This window comes from Pleurodeles waltl, chromosome 6, assembly GCF_031143425.1.
Source record: "Pleurodeles waltl isolate 20211129_DDA chromosome 6, aPleWal1.hap1.20221129, whole genome shotgun sequence".
NCBI lineage: Eukaryota > Metazoa > Chordata > Amphibia > Caudata > Salamandridae > Pleurodeles > Pleurodeles waltl.
The window spans coordinates 248,101,125-248,125,215 of record NC_090445.1 but is presented as its reverse complement, the minus strand read 5'-3'; the positions used below and the strand labels follow the sequence as shown (position 1 = coordinate 248,125,215).

The 24,091-nt window shown below is 47.0% G+C and overlaps 1 protein-coding gene across 6 annotated transcripts in view; it reads right to left on the bottom strand.

The window, feature by feature from the left end:
* DDX42 (DEAD-box helicase 42) overlaps nt 1–24,091 on the bottom strand; it is a 516,281-nt gene that overhangs the window by 163,830 nt on the left and 328,360 nt on the right. For all 6 annotated transcript variants that reach the window (XM_069238031.1, XM_069238033.1, XM_069238036.1 and 3 more), the window contains 2 exons: nt 14,206–14,382; nt 13,795–13,923 (listed from right to left, as the gene is read on the bottom strand). In XM_069238031.1, coding sequence (XP_069094132.1) covers nt 13,795–13,923; nt 14,206–14,382 — 306 coding nt within the window. The remainder of the gene's footprint in view (nt 1–13,794; nt 13,924–14,205; nt 14,383–24,091) is intronic.

Here is a 24,091-nt window from a genome sequence, read left to right as displayed (position 1 = left end):
ACGCCCATGCGCAATGGAGACAAAAGGAGGAGTCACTCGGTCCCGTGACTCGAAAGACTTCTTCGAACAAAAACAACTTGTAACACTCCGGCCCAACACCAGATGGCGAGCTATTGCAGAACATGCGTATCTACAGCGACAGATGCCATCGAACTTTAGTATTTAAGGGCTACCCTGAACCCTAGAAAATTAGATTCCTGCAACTACAAGAAGAAGGACTGCCTAGCTGAAAACCCCTGCAGAGGAAGACCAGAAGACGACAACTGCCTTGGCTCCAGAAACTCACCGGCCTGTCTCCTGCCTTCCAAAGATCCTGCTCCAGCGACGCCTTCCAAAGGGACCAGCGACCTCGACATCCTCTGAGGACTGCCCCTGCTTCGAAAAGACAAGAAACTCCCGAGGACAGTGGACCTGCTCCAAGAAAAGCTGCAACTTTGTTTCCAGCAGCTTTAAAGAACCCTGCAAGCTCCCCGCAAGAAGCGTGAGACTTGCAACACTGCACCCGGCGACCCCGACTCGGCTGGGGGCGATCCAACACCTCAGGAGGGACCCCAGGACTACTCTGATACTGTGAGTACCAAAACCTGTCCCCCCTGAGCCCCCACAGCGCCGCCTGCAGAGGGAATCCCGAGGCTTCCCCTGACCGCGACTCTTTGAACCTAAAGTCCCGACGCCTGGGAGAGACCCTGCACCCGCAGCCCCCAGGACCTGAAGGACCGGACTTTCACTGGAGAAGTGACCCCCAGGAGTCCCTCTCCCTTGCCCAAGTGGAGGTTTCCCCGAGGAATCCCCCCCTTGCCTGCCTGCAGCGCTGAAGAGATCCCTAGATCTCCCATTGACTTCCATTACAAACCCGACACTTGTTTCTACACTGCACCCGGCCGCCCCCGCGCTGCTGAGGGTGAAATTTCTGTGTGGGCTTGTGTCCCCCCCGGTGCCCTACAAAACCCCCCTGGTCTGCCCTCCGAAGACGCGGGTACTTACCTGCAAGCAGACCGGAACCGGGGCACCCCCTTCTCTCCATTCTAGCCTATGCGTTTTGGGCACCACTTTGAACTCTGCACCTGACCGGCCCTGAGCTGCTGGTGTGGTGACTTTGGGGTTGCTCTGAACCCCCAACGGTGGGCTACCTTGGACCAAGAACTAAACCCTGTAAGTGTCTTACTTACCTGGTAAAACTAACAAAAACTTACCTCCCCCAGGAACTGTGAAAATTGCACTAAGTGTCCACTTTTAAAACAGCTATTTGTCAATAACTTGTAAAGTATACATGCAATTTTTATAATTTAAAGTTCCTAAAGTACTTACCTGCAATACCTTTCAAATGAGATATTACATGTAGAATTTGAACCTGTGGTTCTTAAAATAAACTAAGAAAAGATATTTTTCTATACAAAAACCTATTAGCTGGATTTGTCTCTGAGTGTGTGTACCTCATTTATTGTCTATGTGTATGTACAACAAATGCTTAACACTACTCCTTGGATAAGCCTACTGCTCGACCACACTACCACAAAATAGAGCATTAGTATTATCTCTTTTTACCACTATTTTACCTCTAAGGGGAACCCTTGGACTCTGTGCATGCTATTCCTTACTTTGAAATAGCACATACAGAGCCAACTTCCTACACCCAACACCAGATGGCGGGATGTGCACAGCATGTGTATCTGCAGCTACGCATGCCATCGAACATATATATATATATATATATATATATATATATATATATATATATATAAATATATAGAGTAAGAAAAAGTAGATGTTCATGCAATGTATGTACATATTTACATAAAGAAAATACTACAACGGCTACAGGCTTCCGGTGAGGCGGGAGGGAGGATGTGAATCTGCAGTACTACATGCCACAAACAGATGTCCCCTGACTAAGTGACATTTTCCATTCAATGGCATGTGCAGCTGCAGTTGCACATGCTTTGCATAGACTGAAAAGCAGTCCCCTACTAAAATAAGCGGTGGCTAGCCTTTAGGAGTTGGAGTAGTTTGAAATGGTGTTTTAAGCACTTCTTGACCAACATTTGCTTGTTGGAGAGATAGCACCTCCATACAGTAGTGTTTAGTAAATGTGTTATGTGGACCATGTGGCTGCTTTGCATAACTCTGCCATAGATATATTTCCTAAGAATACCACTGAAGCTTTTTTCTTCCTAGTAGAATGTGCTTTAGGGGTAACCACTGGCTGCCTTTTAACTTTAAGATAGCAAGTTTGAATACACTTTACTACCCATCTGGCCAATCCTGGTTTTGATTACCCTTATGAGGTTGCTGAAAAGCCACAAAAAGTTGTTTAGATTTTCTGAAATCCTTTGTTCTGGCTATATATCACATAAGAGCTCTTTTGACATCAAGAGTGTGAAGAGCTCTTTCAACAAGTGAATCTGGCTGTGGAAAGAAGTCTGGCAATTCCACTGACTGATTGATGTGAAATGGTGAAACCACTTTGGGTAGGAATTTTGGGTTTGTCCTAAGTACTATTTTGTGTTTGTGGGATTTGGAAGAACGGTTCTTCTAAAGTGGATGCTTGAATTTCACTAACTTTCCCTAAGGAAGTAATTGCTACTAAGAAAGCCACTTTCCATGAGAGAAATTGGAGAGTGCAAGAATGCATGGACTCAAATGGTGGACCCATAAAGCCTTGTGAGCACAAAGTTGAGATTTCAGGCAGAAGCTCTAGGTGGAATACCTCTTAAGACCTTCCATAAAAGCTTTTATGACAGGAATCCTAAACAGAGAAGTACGCTGTCTGTTTTGGAGATAGGCTGATATTGCTGTTAAAAGAATTTTATTAGATGAATATGCAAGATTTGCTTTTTGTAAGTAAAGTAAATAACATACAGTATCTTGTACTGATGCTTTCAGTGGATCAATGTTTTTGGGTTGACCGTAATATACAAAACGTTTCCATTTAGCTGCACAGCACTGTCTAGTTGTAGGTTTATGCACTTCTTTTAGAATGGCCATAAATTGTGATGGAAGCTGTAAGTATCCAAACTCTATGACCTCAGGAGCCAAATCGCTAGGTTGAGCATACTGGGTTTGGGGTGCCTGATCGGACCTTCGTTTTGAGTCAATAGGTCTAGTCTCTTTGGGAGCTTGTGATGTGGTACTACAGAGAGGTCCAACAGTGTTGTGTACCAGTGTTGTCATGCCCACGTGGGAGCTATGAGTATCGTAGTGAGGGAGGTGTGACAGATTCTGTTGACCAGAAATGGAATTAGTTGGAGAGGGAGGAAAGCGTAAGCAAATATCCCTGACCAACTGATTCATAGAGCATTGGCCTTGGATCGAGGCTGTGGGAGCCTGGATGGATGCAAACTTTGGGCACTGTTTTCTCGCTGGTCACGAAGAGGTCTATCTGTGGTGTTCCCCACATGCGAAAGTACTGTTTAATTACTTGAGTGAATTTCCCATTTGTGTATTTGTTGCTGCGTCCTGCTTAGGAGGTCCGCTAGTTGGTTGTGTATCCCTGGGATATACTCTGCTGGTAGTTGAATACAATTCTGAATTGCCCATTTCCAAATTGTCTGTGCTAGAAGGGACCATTGAGAGGAGTATGTTCCCCACTGTTTTTGCAGATAGTACATTGTTGTCATGTTGTCTGTCTTTATTAACACTGTTTTCTGTGTGATCTGGGGCTGGAACGCTTTGAGTGCTAAGAACACTGCTAGCAATTCCAAGTGATTTCTGTGGTACGTTGGTTGGATTGAGTCCCACTGTCTATGTATTATAAGATTGTTGAGATGGGCTCCCCAACCGGTCATTGATGCACCTGTGGTGATTGGGTACAGGGTGCTGAAATTGCCGCCCTTTTGATAAGTTGGTGTGATTCCACCATTGCAGAGAGTTGTGAGTTTGGCGGTCCAACAACACTAGATCGTGAAGTTGACCCTGTGCCTGAGACCATTGTTGCAAGAGACACTGTTGTAGGGGTCTCATGTTTAGACGTGCATTGGGTACTATTGCTATGCACGATGCCATCATTCCCAACAGTTTCATAATAAACCTTACTGTGCGAGTTTGACTGTATTATAGCTTGATTTCTCTGTGGGTTTGGGTAAGCTAATGCTGACTGAATGTTCAGAACTGTTCCCAGATATGGTTGTATTTGAGGTGGTTGTAGGTGAGATTTCTGGTAATTGATTGTGAGCCCTAGACTGTGTAGGGTATTGATTGTGAATTGTGTGTGGTGTTGACAGGTTTGAATGGTGCTGGCTTTTATGAGGCAGTCGTCAAAGATAGAGAAAGAAATGTATATGTTGTCTTCTGACGTATGCTGCAACCACTGCTAGGCATTTGGTAAATACCCATGGGTGCTGTTATCCCAAAGCGTAGCACTTTCAAATGGTAGCGCTTGCCTGCTATCTCAAACCTTAATTATTTGCGATGTGCTGGATATACGGGAATATCGAAGTAAGCATCTTTTAGATCTAATGCTGTCTTGTAGTCCTGTTTTTGTAGTATGGGGAAGACATCCTGAAGAGGGAGCATGTGGAAATGCTCTGAGAATGTATTGATTGAGGGGTCTGAGATCGGGGATTGGTTTGAGAGTACCATCCTTCTTTGGTATGAGGAAGTATAAAGAATATACTCATGTCCCTTGTTGAGGGATGGGCACTATCTCTATTGCCCCTTTGAGTAGAAGTGATTGTACTTCTTGTTTTAACAAAATGAGGAGTTCTAGAGAAAGCCTGTGTGAGCGATGGGGAATATTTGGTGGAGTGAAGAGGAGTTCTAGGCAATAACCATTGTGGTTAATTGACAGCACCCATTGATCTGATGTAATGTTGTGCCATTGATGGTAGAAATGTTGCACTCTTCCTCCCACAGGAGATGTATACTGTGTGGGGATGTTGAGAACGTCACAGATTTGATGAGGTGGAGGCACCTCTTGTGGCAGTGGATTTCCCTCTATCTCCAAAGTTGTTTCCTGTATAGGATCCTTTGAAAGACCCTCTAGAGTAATAGTTGTCGTCTCTGCTTTTGTTGGGACGTAGAGGCACCTGATGAAGTCAGGCCTGCGAAAAGTACCCGGAACAGGTGTTGCGTAAAGGGCACCCAGGGCCTTAACTGTGTCTGAGGTTTTTAAAAGTTTTCTATGGTGGCATCCACCTCTGGTCCAAATAACTGCTGCTTGTTAAAAGGGCATATTAAGTACTGCTTGTTGTATCTCAGGTTTGAACCCTAAGATCACAACCAGGCATGCCTCCTGATGATTATGCTAGTGTTTATACTCCTAGCTGAGGTGTCTGCTGCATCTAGGTCAAATCTAATTTGGTTGTTGGAGATAGCCTGTCTTTCTGCAACTACCTGCTGTGCCCTTTTTTGGTGTTCCGGTGGGGGAAGAGTGCAAGAACTCCTCATCTCGTCCCAATGACCCCTATTGTATCTGGCTAAAAAAGCCTGGGAGTTGGCAATTCTCCAATGATTTGCAGCTTGAGTTGCCACTCTCTTGCCTGCTGCATCAAATTTACAGCTTTCCTTATCGGGGGAGGAGCATACCTGGTGTACTGACTATTTGCCCTTTTTCTTGCTGCACTAAAAACAATAGACTCAGGTGGCAACTGTTGAGTGATGAGTGGATCTGATGGTGCAGCTTTGTATTTTTTGTCCACCATTGATGTAAATACCCTAGCTTTTTTGGCTCTTTAAAAATGTCATCAGCATGTTTAAGCATGACTGGAAGCATTGGCAAGCATTGGTACTCTTTTGTGCATAGATGACAGTGTGTTAAATAAAAAATAATCCTCTAAGGGATCTGAGTGCAACTGCACATTGTGATATGCAGCTGCATTAGCAATAACCCTGTTATGGGCCGTGGTGTCTTCAGGTGGAGATGGCCTAGTGGGATATACATCACGATCATTAGATGGGATGGTATCTGGGTCATACAAATCCCATGGGTCTACAGTAAACGTTTTGTCACCCAAGTCATCGTCATGTGAGGAAACCGGGGATTAAAAGAAAAGTGTGGAGGTGAAGGTGGGGGTGGGGGTGGTGGAGTATCAGGTGGTGGAGAATTGGGAAGCAAGGGAGAATGCAGTGATGAGGGCTGATGTACTGCCTTTGGTTTCTCGTGTTTGAAAATTTTGGCAGGTGAACGCCCAGCTTCCAAAGTCTCTTGCAAAGATAGTTTCCTTTTAATTATAGAAGGAGTAGAGGCAATAATCTTTACAGTATCTTTATGGATTTGGATTTTTCGCTGTTTATGGTCCATCACTTCAAGTATGGGCCTAACGTCTGACAATTCTTCTACAGATGGAGCATATTTCTTCCCCACAATTTTGAGCTCCGAAAGCTTGGAGACCGACTGTTTTAATCGGGCTGAGAATGTCGACTTAGAAACAGGTAGTTGTTTCGACTACGAAGAGGATGTTGGGTGTTTCGGCTCAGAGGTGGAAGATGAGTGCTTTGGTTTCAAAGTGGAAGCCTCCACAGAGTCGATCCCGAAACAGGCGTGGCACTCTGTTCGGTCGACGCTGAATGCATGTTGGTCTTTTTTGACAGCGAACCCGAGAGTCGTTCATCAAGATGTAACTTTCAGGTCCAACCATGGCCAGCAAGCAGTGGTGGACCCAAGACCAGTTGTGGTGACTTTTTGGATAGTTTTTGGTGATGGGAAGGAGCTGGTATACTCACGTTCCGTGGACTTGGATGCCATCTCTAGCCAATGCACTCTTCGATCCTGCAGAGTTTTCTTGGAGCGGACAGATCGACACGCCTCACAGGTTTCTCCCTTGTGATTGGGAAAGAGACAGAGGATGCACACTGAGTTTTGATCAGTGTAGGGGAACTTGGCGTGGCACAGAGGGCAGAAGCAAAACTGAGTGATTCATCAGCCTGTGTTGAAGTAGGCCTGAGAAGGGCGTGGATGTCCGAAAGGGTGTTTAATCGAACCCCACGATACAATTAGATCGAGGGTAGTCAGAAAACACGTTTGAAAACAATACTGACCTTTAGAGACAAGATAGAGAAGTTCAGATAGTACAGAAACTAGATCTACTGGAGCGAGAAGGAACACGTCTGAACCTGAAGGCAGAAAGAAAACAATCTAACAAAGGACTCCATGCCCATGCGCACTATCACCGAGAGGAGTCGTCACTTGTTCTTGTGACTCGAAAAAGCTTCTTCGAAGAAAAACAACTTGTAACACTCTGAGCTCAACACTAGATGGCAGACTTATGCAAAGCATGTGTATCTGCAGCTACACATGTCATCGAACATAGGTGTTACATGGCTTGGGAGGGGAAGCCTCCCTAAGCCAATGGTATACTCTGAAGGGCACATTTGTTTGGGCACAAAACTGGACAATGGAAAGGGGAGTGACCACTCCCCTGTCCATCACCACCCCGGAGTGGTGCCCAGAGCTCTCCAGAGGGTCCATGGGTTCTGCCATCTTAAATCCAAGGTTGGCAGGGACCTCTGGGAGCATCTGAGTGGCCAGGTCAGGCAGGTGACATCATAGCCCCCTCCTGATAGGTGCTCACCTGGCTAGGTGACTAATCCCCCCCCTTCAGGACAATGTTGTCTCTCTCTCTTGGGTGGATCCTCAGATTCGGCTTGCAAGATTCCAGCAGGTATCCTCTGCAACCTCTACTTTGACTTCTAGCCACTGAACCATGACTGGACCCTCCAGGAACCAACAATCTCCATACAAGACAAAGTCTCTGCTTGCTACATTGTTTCGAAGGCTCCTTCCAGCTTCTGCAACATTTCCCCAGCTGTGCATCCTCTGGGGGCGGCAAGTCTTCAGTATGCATGAGAAGGAAGAAGGAATCTCCCTGTGAGTGAAGGAGTCACTCTCCTGCATCCGCAAACACCAACTCCAACAACGACTGGCTGCGTGGATATCTTCTCATTTTGAGCTTCCTGAATCCTGCATCACAGGTGGTGGTCTGGAGTAGTACTCATGGTCTTCTCTGCCAGCTGTCCAACTTTGGTGGCAGTAAGCCCTTGCCTTCCCAAGTAGGGCGGTACCCCCGTGCACCACGTCTTTTGCAGCTACCAAGTCTTATTTGCATCTCCCCCAAGGGATCTTCGGGCTCTGTGTAGCCTCAGTCCCTAGCACTCCTTCCTGCGAAACACAGCCATCTACGTGCTTCTCCTGCGGCGTGGGACCTTTCTCCAGTAGTGCTGTGTGGGCTCCTCTGTGATTCCTGGTTCCTCTTCCAGTGGGTCTCCTATGGGGGCTGCCTCTTCTTCTTTGGACTCTATGCCTTGCCGAGGGTCCTCCTAGGACTCCCCCTGTGGAACCCCTACAGGAACTTTAACACCTGGTGGTGAGCCTCAAAGGCTCAAGCCTCAGGTTACAGTCCCCTAGGGCATTCCAGCTAGTGGAGATGCCCACCACCCCCCAGACAAAGCCCCACTTTTGACTGCAAGTCCGGTAGAAAAATTAGGGAAAACAGGGAGGAGTGACCACCTCAGCCAGGACAACCCCTAAGGTGACCAGAGCTGAGGTGACCCCCTCCCTGCAGAATCCTCCATCTTGGCGCGGAGGACAGGGACCAATAGGATTAGGTTTGTGCCCCCCTCCCCAAAGGGAGTGGGCAGAAGGAGGGTATAGCCACCCTCAGGGACAGTAGCCATTGTCTACTGCCCTCTGACCCCTAAAACGCCCCTAAATCTAGGATTTAAGGGTATCCCTGAACCCATCACACCAGATTCCTGGCAACCTAACACGAAGAAGGCCTGCTAAGCTGAACCCCAAGCAGAGAACAAGAAAGACGACAACTGCTTTGGCTCAGCCCTACTGGTCTGTCTCCTACTTTAAAGAACCTATATAAAGGCAAGCGACGCATCCAGCAGGACCAGCGACCTCTGCCCAACTCCAAAGGACTGCCCTGCACCCAAAAGGACCAAGAAGTCCTGCAGACAGTGGCTCTGTAAGAAAATCTACAACCAAGGACTCTCGCCTCACTCCGGATGCGTGAGTCCTGACCCCAGTGCACGAGACACCCAGGGCCCGTGTCCAGGTGGTCCACCCGGCTTGAGAGGGTCCCCAGGTGATTGCGAGCAAGTGTCCTCCCTGGGTTGATGTAGGAAGTTGGCTCTGTATGTGCTATTTCAAAGTAAGGAATAGCATGCACAGAGTCCAAGGGTTCCCCTTAGAGGTAAAATAGTGGTAAAAAGAGATAATACTAATGCTCTATTTTGTGGTAGTGTGGTCGAGCAGTAGGCTTATCCAAGGAGTAGTGTTAAGCATTTGTTGTACATACACATAGACAATAAATGAGGTACACACACTCAGAGACAAATCCAGCCAATAGGTTTTGTTATAGAAAAATATCTTTTCTTAGTTTATTTTAAGAACCACAGGTTCAAATTTAACATGTAATATCTTGTTTGAAAGGTATTGCAGGTAAGTACATTAGGAACTTTGAATCATTTCAATTGCATGTATACTTTTCAAGTTATTCACAAATAGCTACTTTAAAAGTGGACACTTAGTGCAATTTTCACAGTTCCTGGGGGAGGTAAGTTTTTGTTAGTTTTACCAGGTAAGTAGGACACTTACAGGGTTCAGTTCTTGGTCCAAGGTAGCCCACCGTTGGGGGTTCAGAGCAACCCCAAAGTTACCACACCAGCAGCTCAGGGCCGGTCAGGTGCAGAGTTCAAAGTGGTGCCCAAAACGCATAGGCTATAATGGAGCGAAGGGGGTGCCCCGGTTCCGGTCTGCTTGCAGGTAAGTACCCGCGTCTTCGGAGGGCAGACCAGGGGGGTTTTGTAGGGCACCGGGGGGGACACAAGCCCACACAGAAATTTCACCCTCAGCGGCGCGGGGGCGGCCGGGTGCAGTGTTAGAACAAGCGTCGGGTTCGCAATGTAAGTCAATGAGAGATCAAGGGATCTCTTCAGTGCTGCAGGCAGGCAAGGGGGGGCTTCCTCGGGGAAACCTCCACTTGGGCAAGGGAGAGGGACTCCTGGGGGTCACTTCTGCAGTGAAAGTCCGGTCCTTCAGGTCCTGGGGGCTGCGGGTGCAGGGTCTTTTCCAGGCGTCGGGACTTAGGTTTCAGAGAGTCGCGGTCAGGGGAAGCCTCGGGATTCCCTCTGCAGGCGGCGCTGTGGGGGCTCAGGGGGGACAGGTTTTGGTACTCACAGTCGTAGAGTAGTCCGGGGTCTTCCCTGAGGTGTTGGTTCTCCACCAGCCGAGTCGGGGTCGCCGGGTGCAGTGTTGCAAGTCTCACGCTTCTTGCGGGGAGATTGCAGGGTTCTTTAAAGCTGCTCCTTTGGATAAAGTTGCAGTCTTTTTGGAGCAGGTCCGCTGTCCTCGGGAGTTTCTTGTCGTCGTCGAAGCAGGGCAGTCCTCAGAGGATTCAGAGGTCGCTGGTCCCTTTGGAAGGCGTCGCTGGAGCAGAGTTCTTTGGAAGGCAGGAGACAGGCCGGTGAGTTTCTGGAGCCAAGGCAGTTGTTGTCTTCTGGTCTTCCTCTGCAGGGGTTTTCAGCTAGGCAGTCCTTCTTCTTGTTGTTGCAGGAATCTAATTTTCAAGGTTTCAGGGTAGCCCTTAAATACTAAATTTAAGGGCGTGTTTAGGTCTGGGGGGTTAGTAGCCAATGACTACTAGCCCTGAGGGTGGGTACACCCTCTTTGTGCCTCCTCCCAAGGGGAGGGGGTCACAATCCTAACCCTATTGGGGGAATCCTCCATCTGCAAGATGGAGGATTTCTAAAAGTTAGAGTCACCTCAGCTCAGGACACCTTAGGGGCTGTCCTGACTGGCCAGTGACTCCTCCTTGTTATTCTCATTATTTTCTCCGGCCTTGCCGCCAAAAGTGGGGGCCGGGGCCGGAGGGGGCGGGCAACTCCACTAGCTGGAGTGTCCTGCGGTGCTGTGACAAAGGGGTGAGCCTTTGAGGCTCACCGCCAGGTGTTACAGCTCCTGCCTGAGGGAGGTGTTAGCATCTCCACCCAGTGCAGGCTTTGTTACTGGCCTCCGAGTGACAAAGGCACTCTCCCCATGAGGCCAGCCACATGTCTCTAGTGTGGCAGGCTGCTGGAACTAGTCAGCCTACACAGACAGTCGGTTAAGTTTCAGGGGGCACCTCTAAGGTGCCCTCTGGGGTGTATTTTGCAATAAAATGTACACTGGCATCAGTGTGCATTTATTGTGCTGAGAAGTTTGATACCAAACTTCCCAGTTTTCAGTGTAGCCATTATGGTGCTGTGGAGTTCGTGTAAAACCGACTCCCAGACCATATACTCTTATGGCTACCCTGCACTTACAATGTCTAAGGTTTTGCTTAGACACTGTAGGGGTACAGTGCTCATGCACTGGTACCCTCACCTATGGTATAGTGCACCCTGCCTTAGGGCTGTAAGGCCTGCTAGAGGGGTGTCTTACCTATACTGCATAGGCAGTGAGAGGCTGGCATGGCACCCTGAGGGGAGTGCCATGTCGACTTACTCGTTTTGTCCTCACTAGCACACACAAGCTGGCAAGCAGTGTGTCTGTGCTGAGTGAGAGGTCTCCAGGGTGGCATAAGACATGCTGCAGCCCTTAGAGACCTTCCTTGGCATCAGAGCCCTTGGTACTAGAAGTACCATTTACAAGGGACTTATCTGGATGCCAGGGTCTGCCAATTGTGGATACAAAAGTACAGGTTAGGGAAAGAACACTGGTGCTGGGGCCTGGTTAGCAGGCCTCAGCACACTTTCAATTGTAAACATAGCATCAGCAAAGGCAAAAAGTCAGGGGGCAACCATGCCAAGGAGGCATTTCCTTACAGTTGACCTCTGCACCCCTCCACATCGACATGTGCAAAGGGAATCTCAAGGATCGCCCTGACCGCGAAGCTCCGGACGAAGATATCCAACGCCTGAAGACACACTAAACCCGCAGCCCCAGGCCTTGGAGAACCTGACCACCGGTAACTCTACGTTCAACAGGCATCTCTACTCCCTGTCCGACCGGCGGTGTGCCCAAGACACCCCCCTGGTCCTCGCCTACAGCCTCTGAGTGACCCCCGGGGTCTCCTCATAGATCGGCATTGAAAACCCGGCGTCCTGTTGGCACCCGGCCGCCCCTGTGCCGCTGAGGGGGTGTGTTTGGTGCCTACTTCAGACCCCTTCAGTGCTCTTCTAATCCCCCCATGTAGTCTCAGCCTCCAGCACTCTTCCCTGCAAAGCATAGTCTCCTGCCCGCTGCTCCAGCGACGTGGGACTCCTCTCCAGGTGTGCTGAGTGGGCCTCACTGTGACTCCTGTGCCTGCTGCCTGTGGGGGCTGCCCCATTTCTTCCCCTGGGCCTTGCTGGCCCACTTCAGCCTTGCAAAACCTTCTTCACCGACTCTTACATTTGGCCAAGGCTTGTTGGTGGTTCTCCAGCACCACTGACTGACTGCATCACAACCTTGGACCTGGCATATCACTTGCATCACTCCTGGAACTCCTCTTCTGCTCCTGTGCTGTACTGCTGACTTTCTTCATCTGCCGTCAACCAGGTCCTGCATCCACAGAAGGGTGGGTAGCGGCTCCTTCCACAGCCAGACCCTCCAACTCGAACTGGATCCCCTACTTTTGCAGGTCCTCTTCTGTCAGTATCCACCTTTTCTTTCTTCCAGTCTTGTCTAGGTCTTGCACACTCCTTCTCCAAAATTCTCCTGTGCATTTGGGGGACGGTACTTACCTCTTCCCTCCTGGCCGCAGGTGGGGGGGGGGGGGGGGGGGGGGGGGGGGCACCCTGGTACTTACCTTTTGGGGTTCCTATGTTCCTCCAGCTCCCCTCTACAGATTCCACTTCCTTGGGTGGTGGACTGACTCTCACATTCCACTTACTTAGTATATGGTTTGCTCTCCCCCTAGAGCCTCCACTATTGTCTATTGTTTTAATGTTTGCTATTGCTTTCTATGCTAATCACTGACTCCTAAAGAAGTATTGCCTATACAGAATTTTTTGTATTTGTGTTACCATAATAAAGTATCTTTATTTTTGTATCACTGTGTGGTTCTTTCAAGTGTGTAAGTGCTGTGTGACTGTAGCGGTATTGCATCAGCTTTGCATATCTCGCAGACAATTCTTGGCTGCTCATTCACAGCTACCGCTAGAGAGCCCTGGCTTCCTAGACACTGCCTACACCTTACTAATAGGGGATAACTGTACCTGGTAATAAGGTGATAACACCATAGGTGCTCACCAAACACCAGGCCAGCTTCCTACATGGACTGCACAGGGACCTGTCAGCATATGAAAGTGTATATCCAAACAGCTCAGAATACAATACATCTTCAGATGAAATGCAGTAATTTTAAATGTATTTTTTATTTTCTGAAAGTAGGCTTTGCTGATGTATGGTTCCTTTTGCCTGGAAAATCACTAGCATTTACAACCAGGTGTATTTGCCTCTAAATCGTATTTTATAGGCATTACTTTTCATGTATTTCCAAAAGGGACACTTTGGCTCCTGTTTTCTCACTTTGCGGATGCTTTTTAAGAAGTCTCCCTATACTGATGGGAAGAAGTCTACAGAAGACAAGCACGGTTTGTGTAGTCTGCCTTCCAAAATCTCACCAAGGAATGTTATGAAATATGGACAGCATGTGAATCCAGAAAGGTACAAACTGCAAAACGTACAACCAAGCAAGCTAAGTAGTATAGTTTTCCTTCAATCTGCAAATTACTGTAGCATATTGTTTTGGCTTTAGTAAATATACTGTGGCAAGTTTATGGCCACTAAGCAATGTCTGAGGGTACAGAACAATGAAAAACTCATACAATACAGCCCTCTCTCACAAAGGGTCTGTCAGACTGCTAGCCTAGCTTTTGGCTTATACTCACAGGTGTACAGACGACGATCTCTGCCCCTTCTTGCAGCGCTTTAGCCTGTTCCCACATGCTTCCACCACCATAGACCGCCACAGATCGCAGGTTATAAGCTTTTCCAAACCTCTTACATTCAGAATGAATCTGAAAATAAAGTTCAATTCATTTACTATTATTTTTAATTAACAGAATGATTTAATCATCATAACCTGTAAGCTTTAGAGCTTGTTTATTTTCTAAGTGCTCAGAATGTTAGAATTGATACTAACAACTCAGGACAGTAGTTCAGTCAACAGGTCTGCCTTGCAGTGGACACTCTGCAAGTTCATAGGAGAGAAGCATGATTTACAATGTGTCTACCAAACATACATACCTATGTTACAAGTCATGTGGGCTATAAAAAAAAAGAAATGTTGCATCCTTTACCTGTTGGCACAGCTCTCTTGTGGGGCACACAATCACAGCAATCGGCCCATCGCCAACTTGAAGTTCCTTCTGATCCATGATGTGAACCAATATAGGCCAGATAAATGCTGCAGTTTTCCCACTGCCGGTCTTCGCAATGCCAATCATGTCTCTGCCACTCAGTGCAACTGGGACTCCCTTTGCATTAAATCAAAATCAAAAACACAACATATCAGCTCAGTTCAAAATCATTATGAACATTTAAAGTGTGCACATAGGTAATTTAAGGCATCGATTTTGGAACTGGATTGTTATTTGCAGTGAAGAAGTGGCCAGCTCAAAGGATAAGGCCACCACCTGCTAGTTGTCACAAAAAATAATTAAAACAACCCTGTGCTCAATCCCAGGAAACATGACATGAAGCATTCAAGCTAAAATCAAAGGTGATGTGCCAAGAATTTAAGCAGTGCATAAAAAGCTGAAAAGGTCACCCAAAAGAAAATTAGTTACTTACCTGTAGCTGTAGTTCTCCAGTATTGGAATCTTTCATAGATTCACATGCTTGAATCATTCCTCGTCGTCGAGATGGGAGCCCCCGGTACAAATTACACAAGTAGGGTTAAAATATATTAACAAAAGGGCCCTAGGCCTCCTCAATTTAACAGTCTATAAGAGTCTTTTTAGGAAAAGGACCAAACTTGAGCATCCACCAATCAGACGACACCACCCTCTAGAATCCTCCTAAGGGAAGCTCCAGCACCTCAGATTTTCCAAGCACAAGTGCATTAAAGAGAGGAAAAAAGAGAGAAAGGAAGAGGAACGTGAAAGTGAGCTTCTCCGGGGAGGTGGGTGGGTCGCATGTGAATCTATGAAAGATTCCAATACTGGAGAACTACAGTTAAAATAAGTAACTAATTTTCTTACTCCAGTATTGGAACTTTCATAGATTAACATGCTTGAATCAGAGTAGAGAGCAGTACTTAAGCACACTGTACCATTGTAACCATGTAAGATACAAAACACATGCATATAATTCACATGCTGTGCACATCCCGCCATCTAGTGTTGGGCTCGGAGTGTTACAAGTTGTTTTTCTTCGAAGAAGTCTTTTTCGAGTCACGCGATCGAGGGACTCCTCCCCTTTCGGCTCCATTGCGCACGGGCGTCGACTCCATCTTAGATTGTTTTCCCCGCAGAGGGTGAGGTAGGAGTTGTGTATATAGTAATAGTGCCCATGCAATGGAGTAAATATGTATGTACATAATGTGTTTAAAAGGAATATATTTACAAATTTACAAGTCTAATTTTTTCTCAACTCGCCCTCCCACCTCCCTGGCTACAGGCTCCCAGGGAGGTGGAAGGGCGCATGTGAATCTGCAGCGTCTCATGCCACGAACAGATGTACACTGGGTAAGTGACATTTTCCGTTCGATGGCATGTGTAGCTGCAGATACACATGCTGTGCATAGACTAGTAAGCAGTTATCTCCCCAAAAGCGGTGGTGCAGCCTGTAGGAGTTGAAGTTGTTTGAAATAAAGTCCGTAATACTGCTTGTCCTACTGTGGCTTGCTGTGTTGTTAACACATCCACGCAGTAATGTTTGGTAAATGTATGAGGCGTAGACCATGTGGCTGCCTTACATATTTCAGTCATTGGTATGTTTCCGAGAAAGGCCATGGTAGCACCTTTCTTTCTAGTTGAGTGTGCCTTTGGTGTAATAGGCAGTTCTCTTTCTGCTTTTATATAACAGGTTTGAATACATTTAACTATCCATCTGGCAATGCCTTGTTTGGATATTGGATTCCCTGTATGAGGTTTTTGGAATGCAACGAACAATTGTTTTGTTTTGCAAATTTGTTTCGTTCTATCTATGTAGTACATTAGTGCCCTTTTAATGTCTAATATATGTAATGCTCTCTCAGCTACCGAATCTGGTTCTGGAAAGAATACTGGGAGTTCCACTGTTTGATTTAAGTGGAACGGTGATATGACTTTAGGTAAGAATTTAGGATTTGTTTGTAGAACTACTTTATGCTTATGTATCTGAATAAAGGGTTCTTGTACAGTAAATGCTTGTATTTCACTTACTCTTGTGAGAGATGTGATAGCTATCAGAAAAGCTACTTTCCATGTTAAGTACTGTATGTCACATGAGTGCATGGGTTCAAAAGGTGGACCCATAAGTCGTGTTAAGACAATGTTGAGGTTCCATGAAGGAACTGGTGGTGTTCGTGGTGGGATAATTCTTTTTAGACCTTCCATAAATGCTTTTATGACTGGGACCCTGAATAATGAAGCTGAGTGCATAATTTGCAGATAAGCTGAAATTGCGGTGAGATGTATTTTAATAGATGAAAAAGCTAACTTTGACTTTTGTAAGTGCAGTAGGTAGCTGACGATGTCTTTAGCAGATGCGTGTAATGGTTGAATTTGATTATTATGGCAGTAATAAACAAATCTTTTCCACTTATTTGCATAGCAATGTCTTGTGGTTGGTTTCCTAGCTTGTTTTATGACCTCCATACATTCCTGTGTAAGGTCTAGGTGCCCGAATTCAAAGACCTCAGGAGCCAAATTGCTAGATTCAGCGATGCTGGATTTGGGTGTCTGATCTGTTGTTTGTGTTGAGTTAACAGATCTGGTTTGTTTGGTAGCTTGATATGGGGCACTACTGAGAGGTCTAGTAGTGCTGTGTACCAAGGTTGTCTTGCCCAAGTTGGTGCTATTAGTATGAGTTTGAGTTTGTTTTGACTCAATTTGTTTACTAGATATGGAAGGAGTGGGAGAGGGGGAAAAGCGTATGCAAATATCCCTGACCAACTCATCCATAATGCATTGCCCTGAGAGTGAGCCTGTGGGTACCTGGATGCGAAGTTTTGGCATTTTGCGTTTTCTTTTGTTGCAAATAGGTCTATTTGCGGTGTTCCCAACCTTTGGAAGTAAGTTTTTAGTATTTGGGGATGAATTTCCCATTCGTGGATCTGTTGGTGATCCCGAGAGAGATAGTCTGCTAACTGGTTTTGAATTCCATGTATGAACTGCGCTATTAGGTGAATGTGGTTGTGAATCGCCCAATGCCATATTTTCTGTGCCAGGAGACACAACTGTGTCGAGTGTGTTCCTCCCTGTTTGTTCAGATAATACATCGTTGTCATGTTGTCCGTTTTGACAAGAATGTGTTTGTGGGTTATTATAGGTTGAAATGCTTTCAGCGCTAGAAATACTGCTAGTAGTTCTAAGTGATTTATGTGAAACTGTCTCTGCTGAGTGTCCCATTGTCCTTGGATGCTGTGTTGGTTGAGGTGTGCTCCCCACCCTATCATGGAGGCATCCTTTATTATTACGTATTGAGGCACTGGGTCTTGAAAAGGCCACCCTTTGTTTAAATTGATAGTGTTCCACCATTGAAGCAAGGTGTATGTTTGGCGGTCTATCAACACTAGATCTTGAAGGTGACCCTGTGTCTGTGACCATTGTGATGCTAGGCACTGTTGTAAGGGCCGCATGTGCAATCTTGCGTTTGGGACAATGGCTATGCATGAGGACATCATGCCTAGTAGTTTCATCACTAATTTTACCTGATACTTCTGGTTTGGGTGCATGCTTTGTATTACGTTTTGAAATGCCTGTACCCTTTGTGGACTTGGAGTGGCAATCCCTTTTGTTGTGTTGATTGTTGCTCCTAAGTATTGTTGTATTTGACACGGTTGTAGGTTTGACTTGTTGTAGTTGAGTGAGAAACCTAGTTTGTGAAGGGTTTCTATGACATACTTTGTGTGTTGTGAACACCGTAGTTGCGTATTGGTTTCGATTAACCAATCGTCTAGGTACGGGAACACTTGTATTTGCTGTCTTCTGATATGAGCAGCCACTACTGCCAGGCATTTTGTAAAAACTCTTGGCGCTGTTGTTATCCCGAACGGCAACACTTTGAACTGGTAATGTACTCCTTGGAATACAAACCTTAAGTACTTTCTGTGGGAAGGATGGAAAATGTCACTTACCCAGTGTACATCTGTTCGTGGCATTAGTCGCTGCAGATTCACATGCTGTGCACATCCCGCCATCTGGTGTTGGGCTCGGGGTGTTACAAGTTGTTTTTCTTCGAAGAAGTCTTTTCGAGTCACGAGACCGAGGGACTCCTCCCATTTCGGCTCCATTGCGCATGGGCGTCGACTCCATCTTAGATTGTTTTCCCCCGCAGAGGGTGAGGTAGGAGTTGTGTATGCTAGTAATAGTGCCCATGCAATGGAGTAATGTACAGAATGTAGTTTAAAGTAATATATTTACAAATATACAGATGTTTAAGATCAACTTCTAAACGGCTACAGGCTCCCGGGAAGGCGGGTGGGCGCATGTGAATCTGCAGCGACTAATGCCACGAACAGATGTACACTGGGTAAGTGACATTTTCCGTTCGATGGCATGTGTAGCTGCAGATACACATGCTGTGCATAGACTAGTAAGCAGTTATCTCCCCAAAAGCGGTGGTTCAGCCTGTAGGAGTTGAAGTTGTTTGAAACAATGTTCGTAGTACTGCTTGGCCTACTGTGGCTTGTTGTGCCGTTAGCACATCTACACAGTAGTGTTTGGTAAATGTATGAGGCGTAGACCATGTAGCTGCCTTACATATTTCGGTCATTGGAATATTTCCTAGAAAGGCCAGGGTAGCACCTTTCTTTCTAGTTGAGTGTGCCTTTGGTGTAATAGGCAGATCTCTTTTTGCTTTAAGATAACAGGTTTGAATGCACTTAACTATCTATCTAGCAATGCCTTGTTTAGAAATTGGATTTCCTGTATGAGGTTTTTGGAAAGCAATAAATAATTTGTAAGGAAATGCCTCCTTGGCATGGTTGCCCCCTGACTTTTTGCCTTTGCTGATGCTATGTTTACAATTGAAAGTGTGCTGAGGCCTGCTAACCAGGCCCCAGCACCAGTGTTCTTTCCCTAACCTGTACTTTTGTATCCACAATTGGCAGACCCTGGCATCCAGATAAGTCCCTTGTAACTGGTACTTCCAGTACCAAGGGCCCTGATGCCAAGGAAGGTCTCTAAGGGCTGCAGCATGTCTTATGCCACCCTGGAGACCTCTCACTCAGCACAGACACCCTGCTTGCCAGCTTGTGTGTGCTAGTGAAGACAAAACGAGTAAGTCGACATGGCACTCCCCTCAGGGTGCCATGCCAGCCTCTCACTGCCTATGCAGTATAGGTAAGACACCCCTCTAGCAGGCCTTACAGCCCTAAGGCAGGGTGCACTATACCATAGGTGAGGGTACCAGTGCATGAGCATGGTACCCCTACAGTGTCTAAACAAAACCTTAGACATTGTAAGTGCAGGGTAGCCATAAGAGTATATGGTCTGGGAGTCTGTCAAACACGAACTCCACAGCACCATAATGGCTACACTGAAAACTGGGAAGTTTGGTATCAAACTTCTCAGCACAATAAATGCACACTGATGCCAGTGTACATTTTATTGTAAAATACACCACAGAGGGCACCTTAGAGGTGCCCCCTGAAACTTAACCGACTATCTGTGTAGGCTGACTAGTTTTAGCAGCCTGCCACAAACCGAGACATGTTGCTGGCCCCATGGGGAGAGTGCCTTTGTCACTCTGAGGCCAGTAACAAAGCCTGCACTGGGTGGAGATGCTAACACCTCTCCCAGGCAGGAATTGTCACACCTGGCGGTGAGCCTCAAAGGCTCACCTCCTTTGTGCCAACCCAGCAGGACACTCCAGCTAGTGGAGTTGCCCGCCCCCTCCGGCCAGGCCCCACTTTTGGCGGCAAGGCCGGAGAAAATAATGAGAATAACAAGGAGGAGTCACTGGCCAGTCAGGACAGCCCCTAAGGTGTCCTGAGCTGAGGTGACTCTAACTTTTAGAAATCCTCCATCTTGCAGATGGAGGATTCCCCCAATAGGGTTAGGATTGTGACCCCCTCCCCTTGGGAGGAGGCACAAAGAGGGTGTACCCACCCTCAGGGCTAGTAGCCATTGGCTACTAACCCCCCAGACCTAAACACGCCCTTAAATTTAGTATTTAAGGGCTACCCTGAACCCTAGAAAATTAGATTCCTGCAACTACAAGAAGAAGGACTGCCTAGCTGAAAACCCCTGCAGAGGAAGACCAGAAGACGACAACTGCCTTGGCTCCAGAAACTCACCGGCCTGTCTCCTGCCTTCCAAAGATCCTGCTCCAGCGACGCCTTCCAAAGGGACCAGCGACCTCGACATCCTCTGAGGACTGCCCCTACTTCGAAAAGACAAGAAACTCCCGAGGACAGCGGACCTGCTCCAAGAAAAGCTGCAACTTTGTTTCCAGCAGCTTTAAAGAACCCTGCAAGCTCCCCGCAAGAAGCGTGAGACTTGCAACACTGCACCCGGCGACCCCGACTCGGCTGGTGGCGATCCAACACCTCAGGAGGGACCCCAGGACTACTCTGATACTGTGAGTACCAAAACCTGTCCCCCCTGAGCCCCCACAGCGCCGCCTGCAGAGGGAATCCCGAGGCTTCCCCTGACCGCGACTCTTTGAACCTAAAGTCCCGACGCCTGGGAGAGACCCTGCACCCGCAGCCCCCAGGACCTGAAGGACCGGACTTTCACTGGAGAAGTGACCCCCAGGAGTCCCTCTCCCTTGCCCAAGTGGAGGTTTCCCCGAGGAATCCCCCCCTTGCCTGCCTGCAGCGCTGAAGAGATCCCGAGATCTCTCATAGACTAACATTGCGAACCCGACGCTTGTTTCTACACTGCACCCGGCCGCCCCCGCGCCGCTGAGGGTGAAATTTCTGTGTGGGCTTGTGTCCCCCCCGGTGTCCTACAAAACCCCCCTGGTCTGCCCTCCGAAGACGCGGGTACTTACCTGCAAGCAGACCGGAACCGGGGCACCCCCTTCTCTCCATTCTAGCCTATGTGTTTTGGGCACCACTTTGAACTCTGCACCTGACCGGCCCTGAGCTGCTGGTGTGGTGACTTTGGGGTTGCTCTGAACCCCCAACGGTGGGCTACCTTGGACCAAGAACTGAACCCTGTAAGTGTCTTACTTACCTGGTAAAACTAACAAAAACTTACCTCCCCCAGGAACTGTGAAAATTGCACTAAGTGTCCACTTTTAAAACAGCTATTTGTCAATAACTTGTAAAGTATACAGGCAATTTTTATGATTTGAAGTTCCTAAAGTACTTACCTGCAATACCTTTCGAATGAGATATTACATGTAGAATTTGAACCTGTGGTTCTTAAAATAAACTAAGAAAAGATATTTTTCTATACAAAAACCTATTGGCTGGATTTGTCTCGGAGTGTGTGTACCTCATTTATTGTCTATGTGTATGTACAACAAATGCTTAACACTACTCCTTGGATAAGCCTACTGCTCGACCACACTACCACAAAATAGAGCATTAGTATTATCTATTTTTACCACTATTTTACCTCTAAGGGGAACCCTTGGACTCTGTGCATGCTATTCCTTACTTTGAAATAGCACATACGGAGCCAACTTCCTACATTGGTGGATCAGCGGTGGGGTACAAGACTTTGCATTTGCTGGACTACTCAGCCAATACCTGATCACACGACAAATTCCAAAATTGTCATTAGAAATTGATTTTTGCAATTTGAAAAGTTTTCTAAATTCTTAAAAGACCTGCTAGGGCCTTGTGTTAGATCCTGTTTAGCATTTCTTTTAGAGTTTAAAAGTTTGTAAAAGTTTGAATTAGATTCTAGAACCAGTTGAAGATTCTTAAAAAGTATTCCAACTTTTAGAAGCAAAATGTCTAGCACAGATGTGACTGTGGTGGAACTCGACACCACACCTTACCTCCATCTTAAGATGAGGGAGCTAAGGTCACTCTGTAAAATAAAGAAAATAACAATGGGCCCCAAACCTACCAAAATACAGCTCCAGGAGCTTTTGGCAGAGTTTGAAAAGGCCAACCCCTCTGAGGGTGGCAACTCAGAGGAAGAGGATAGTGACTTGGAGGAAAATTCCCCCCTACCAGTCCTATCTAGGGAGAACAGGGTCCCTCAAACCCTGACTCCAAAAATAATAGTCAGAGATGCTGGTTCCCTCACAGGAGAGACCAACACCTCTGAAATCACTGAGGATAGCCCCAGTGAAGAGGACATCCAGTTAGCCAGGATGGCCAAAAGATTGGCTTTGGAAAGACAGATCCTAGCCATAGAGAGGGAAAGACAAGAGATGGGCCTAGGACCCATCAATGGTGGCAGCAATATAAATAGGGTCAGAGAATCTCCTGACATGTTGAAAATCCCTAAAGGGATTGTAACTAAATATGAAGATGGTGATGACATCACCAAATGGTTCACAGCTTTTGAGAGGGCTTGTGTAACCAGAAAAGTGAACAGATCTCACTGGGGTGCTCTCCTTTGGGAAATGTTCACAGGAAAGTGTAGGGATAGACTCCTCACACTCTCTGGACAAGATGCAGAATCTTATGACCTCATGAAGGGTACCCTGATTGAGGGCTTTGGATTCTCCACTGAGGAGTACAGGATTAGGTTCAGGGGGGCTCAAAAATCCTCGAGCCAGACCTGGGTTGACTTTGTTGACTACTCAGTGAAAACACTAGATGGTTGGATTCAAGGCAGTGGTGTAAGTAATTATGATGGGCTGTACAATTTATTTGTGAAAGAACACCTGTTAAGTAATTGTTTCAATGATAAACTGCATCAGCATCTGGTAGACCTAGGACCAATTTCTCCCCAAGAATTGGGAAAGAAGGCGGACCATTGGGTCAAGACAAGGGTGTCCAAGACTTCCACAGGGGGTGACCAAAAGAAAGGGGTCACAAAGAATCCCCAGGGGAAGGGTGATGAGACAACCAAAACTAAAAATAGTAAAGAGTCTTCTACCGGCCCCCAAAAACCTGCACAGGAGGGTGGGCCCAGAGCCTCTTCACAAAACAATGGGTACAAGGGTAAAAACTTTGATCCCAAAAAGGCCTGGTGTCATAGCTGTAAACAGCATGGACACCAAACTGGAGACAAGGCCTGTCCCAAGAAAGATTCCACTCCAAACTCCCATCCAGGTAACACTGGTATGGCTAGTCTCCAAGTGGGATCAACAGTGTGCCCAGAGCAAATCAGGGTCCACACTGAAGCTACTCTAGTTTCTGAGGGTGGGGTGGATTTAGCCACACTAGCTGTCTGGCCGCCTAACATGCAAAAATACAGACAGCAACTCTTAATTAATGGGACTAGAATAGAGGGCCTGAGGGATACAGGTGCCAGTGTCACCATGGTGACAGAGAAACTGGTTTCCCCTGGCCAATACCTGACTGGAAAAACTTACACAGTCACCAACGCTGACAATCAGAGAAAAGTACATCCCATGGCAATGGTTACTTTAGAATGGGGAGGGGTCAATGGCCTGAAACAGGTGGTGGTCTCCTCAAATATCCCAGTGGACTGTCTGCTTGGAAATGACCTGGAGTCCTCAGCATGGGCTGAGGTAGAACTAAAAACCCATGCAGCAATGCTGGGTATCCCTGAACTGGTGTGTGTGAAAACAAGAGCACAATGCAAGGCACAGGGTGAACAAGTAGAGCTGGAGTCTGGAAGAATGGCCCAGCCTACCAAGAGAACAGGAAAGTCAGTTGGGAAACCAACTGCAACACAGCAAAAGAAAGGGAACCTCTCTTCTCAGGAAGAAGTTCTGCCCTCTGAGGGAACTGAGCCTTTGGAGCTTGAACCTTACCAGGTTGAGCTCTTAGGCCCAGGGGGACCCTCAAGGGAGGAGCTGTGTAAGGGACAAGAAACCTGTCCCTCTCTTGAAGGCCTTAGGCAGCAAGCTGCTGAAGAGTCCAAAGGCAAGAAAAATGGAACGCATAGGGTCTATTGGGAAGATGGACTCCTGTACACTGAGGCCAGAGACCCCAAA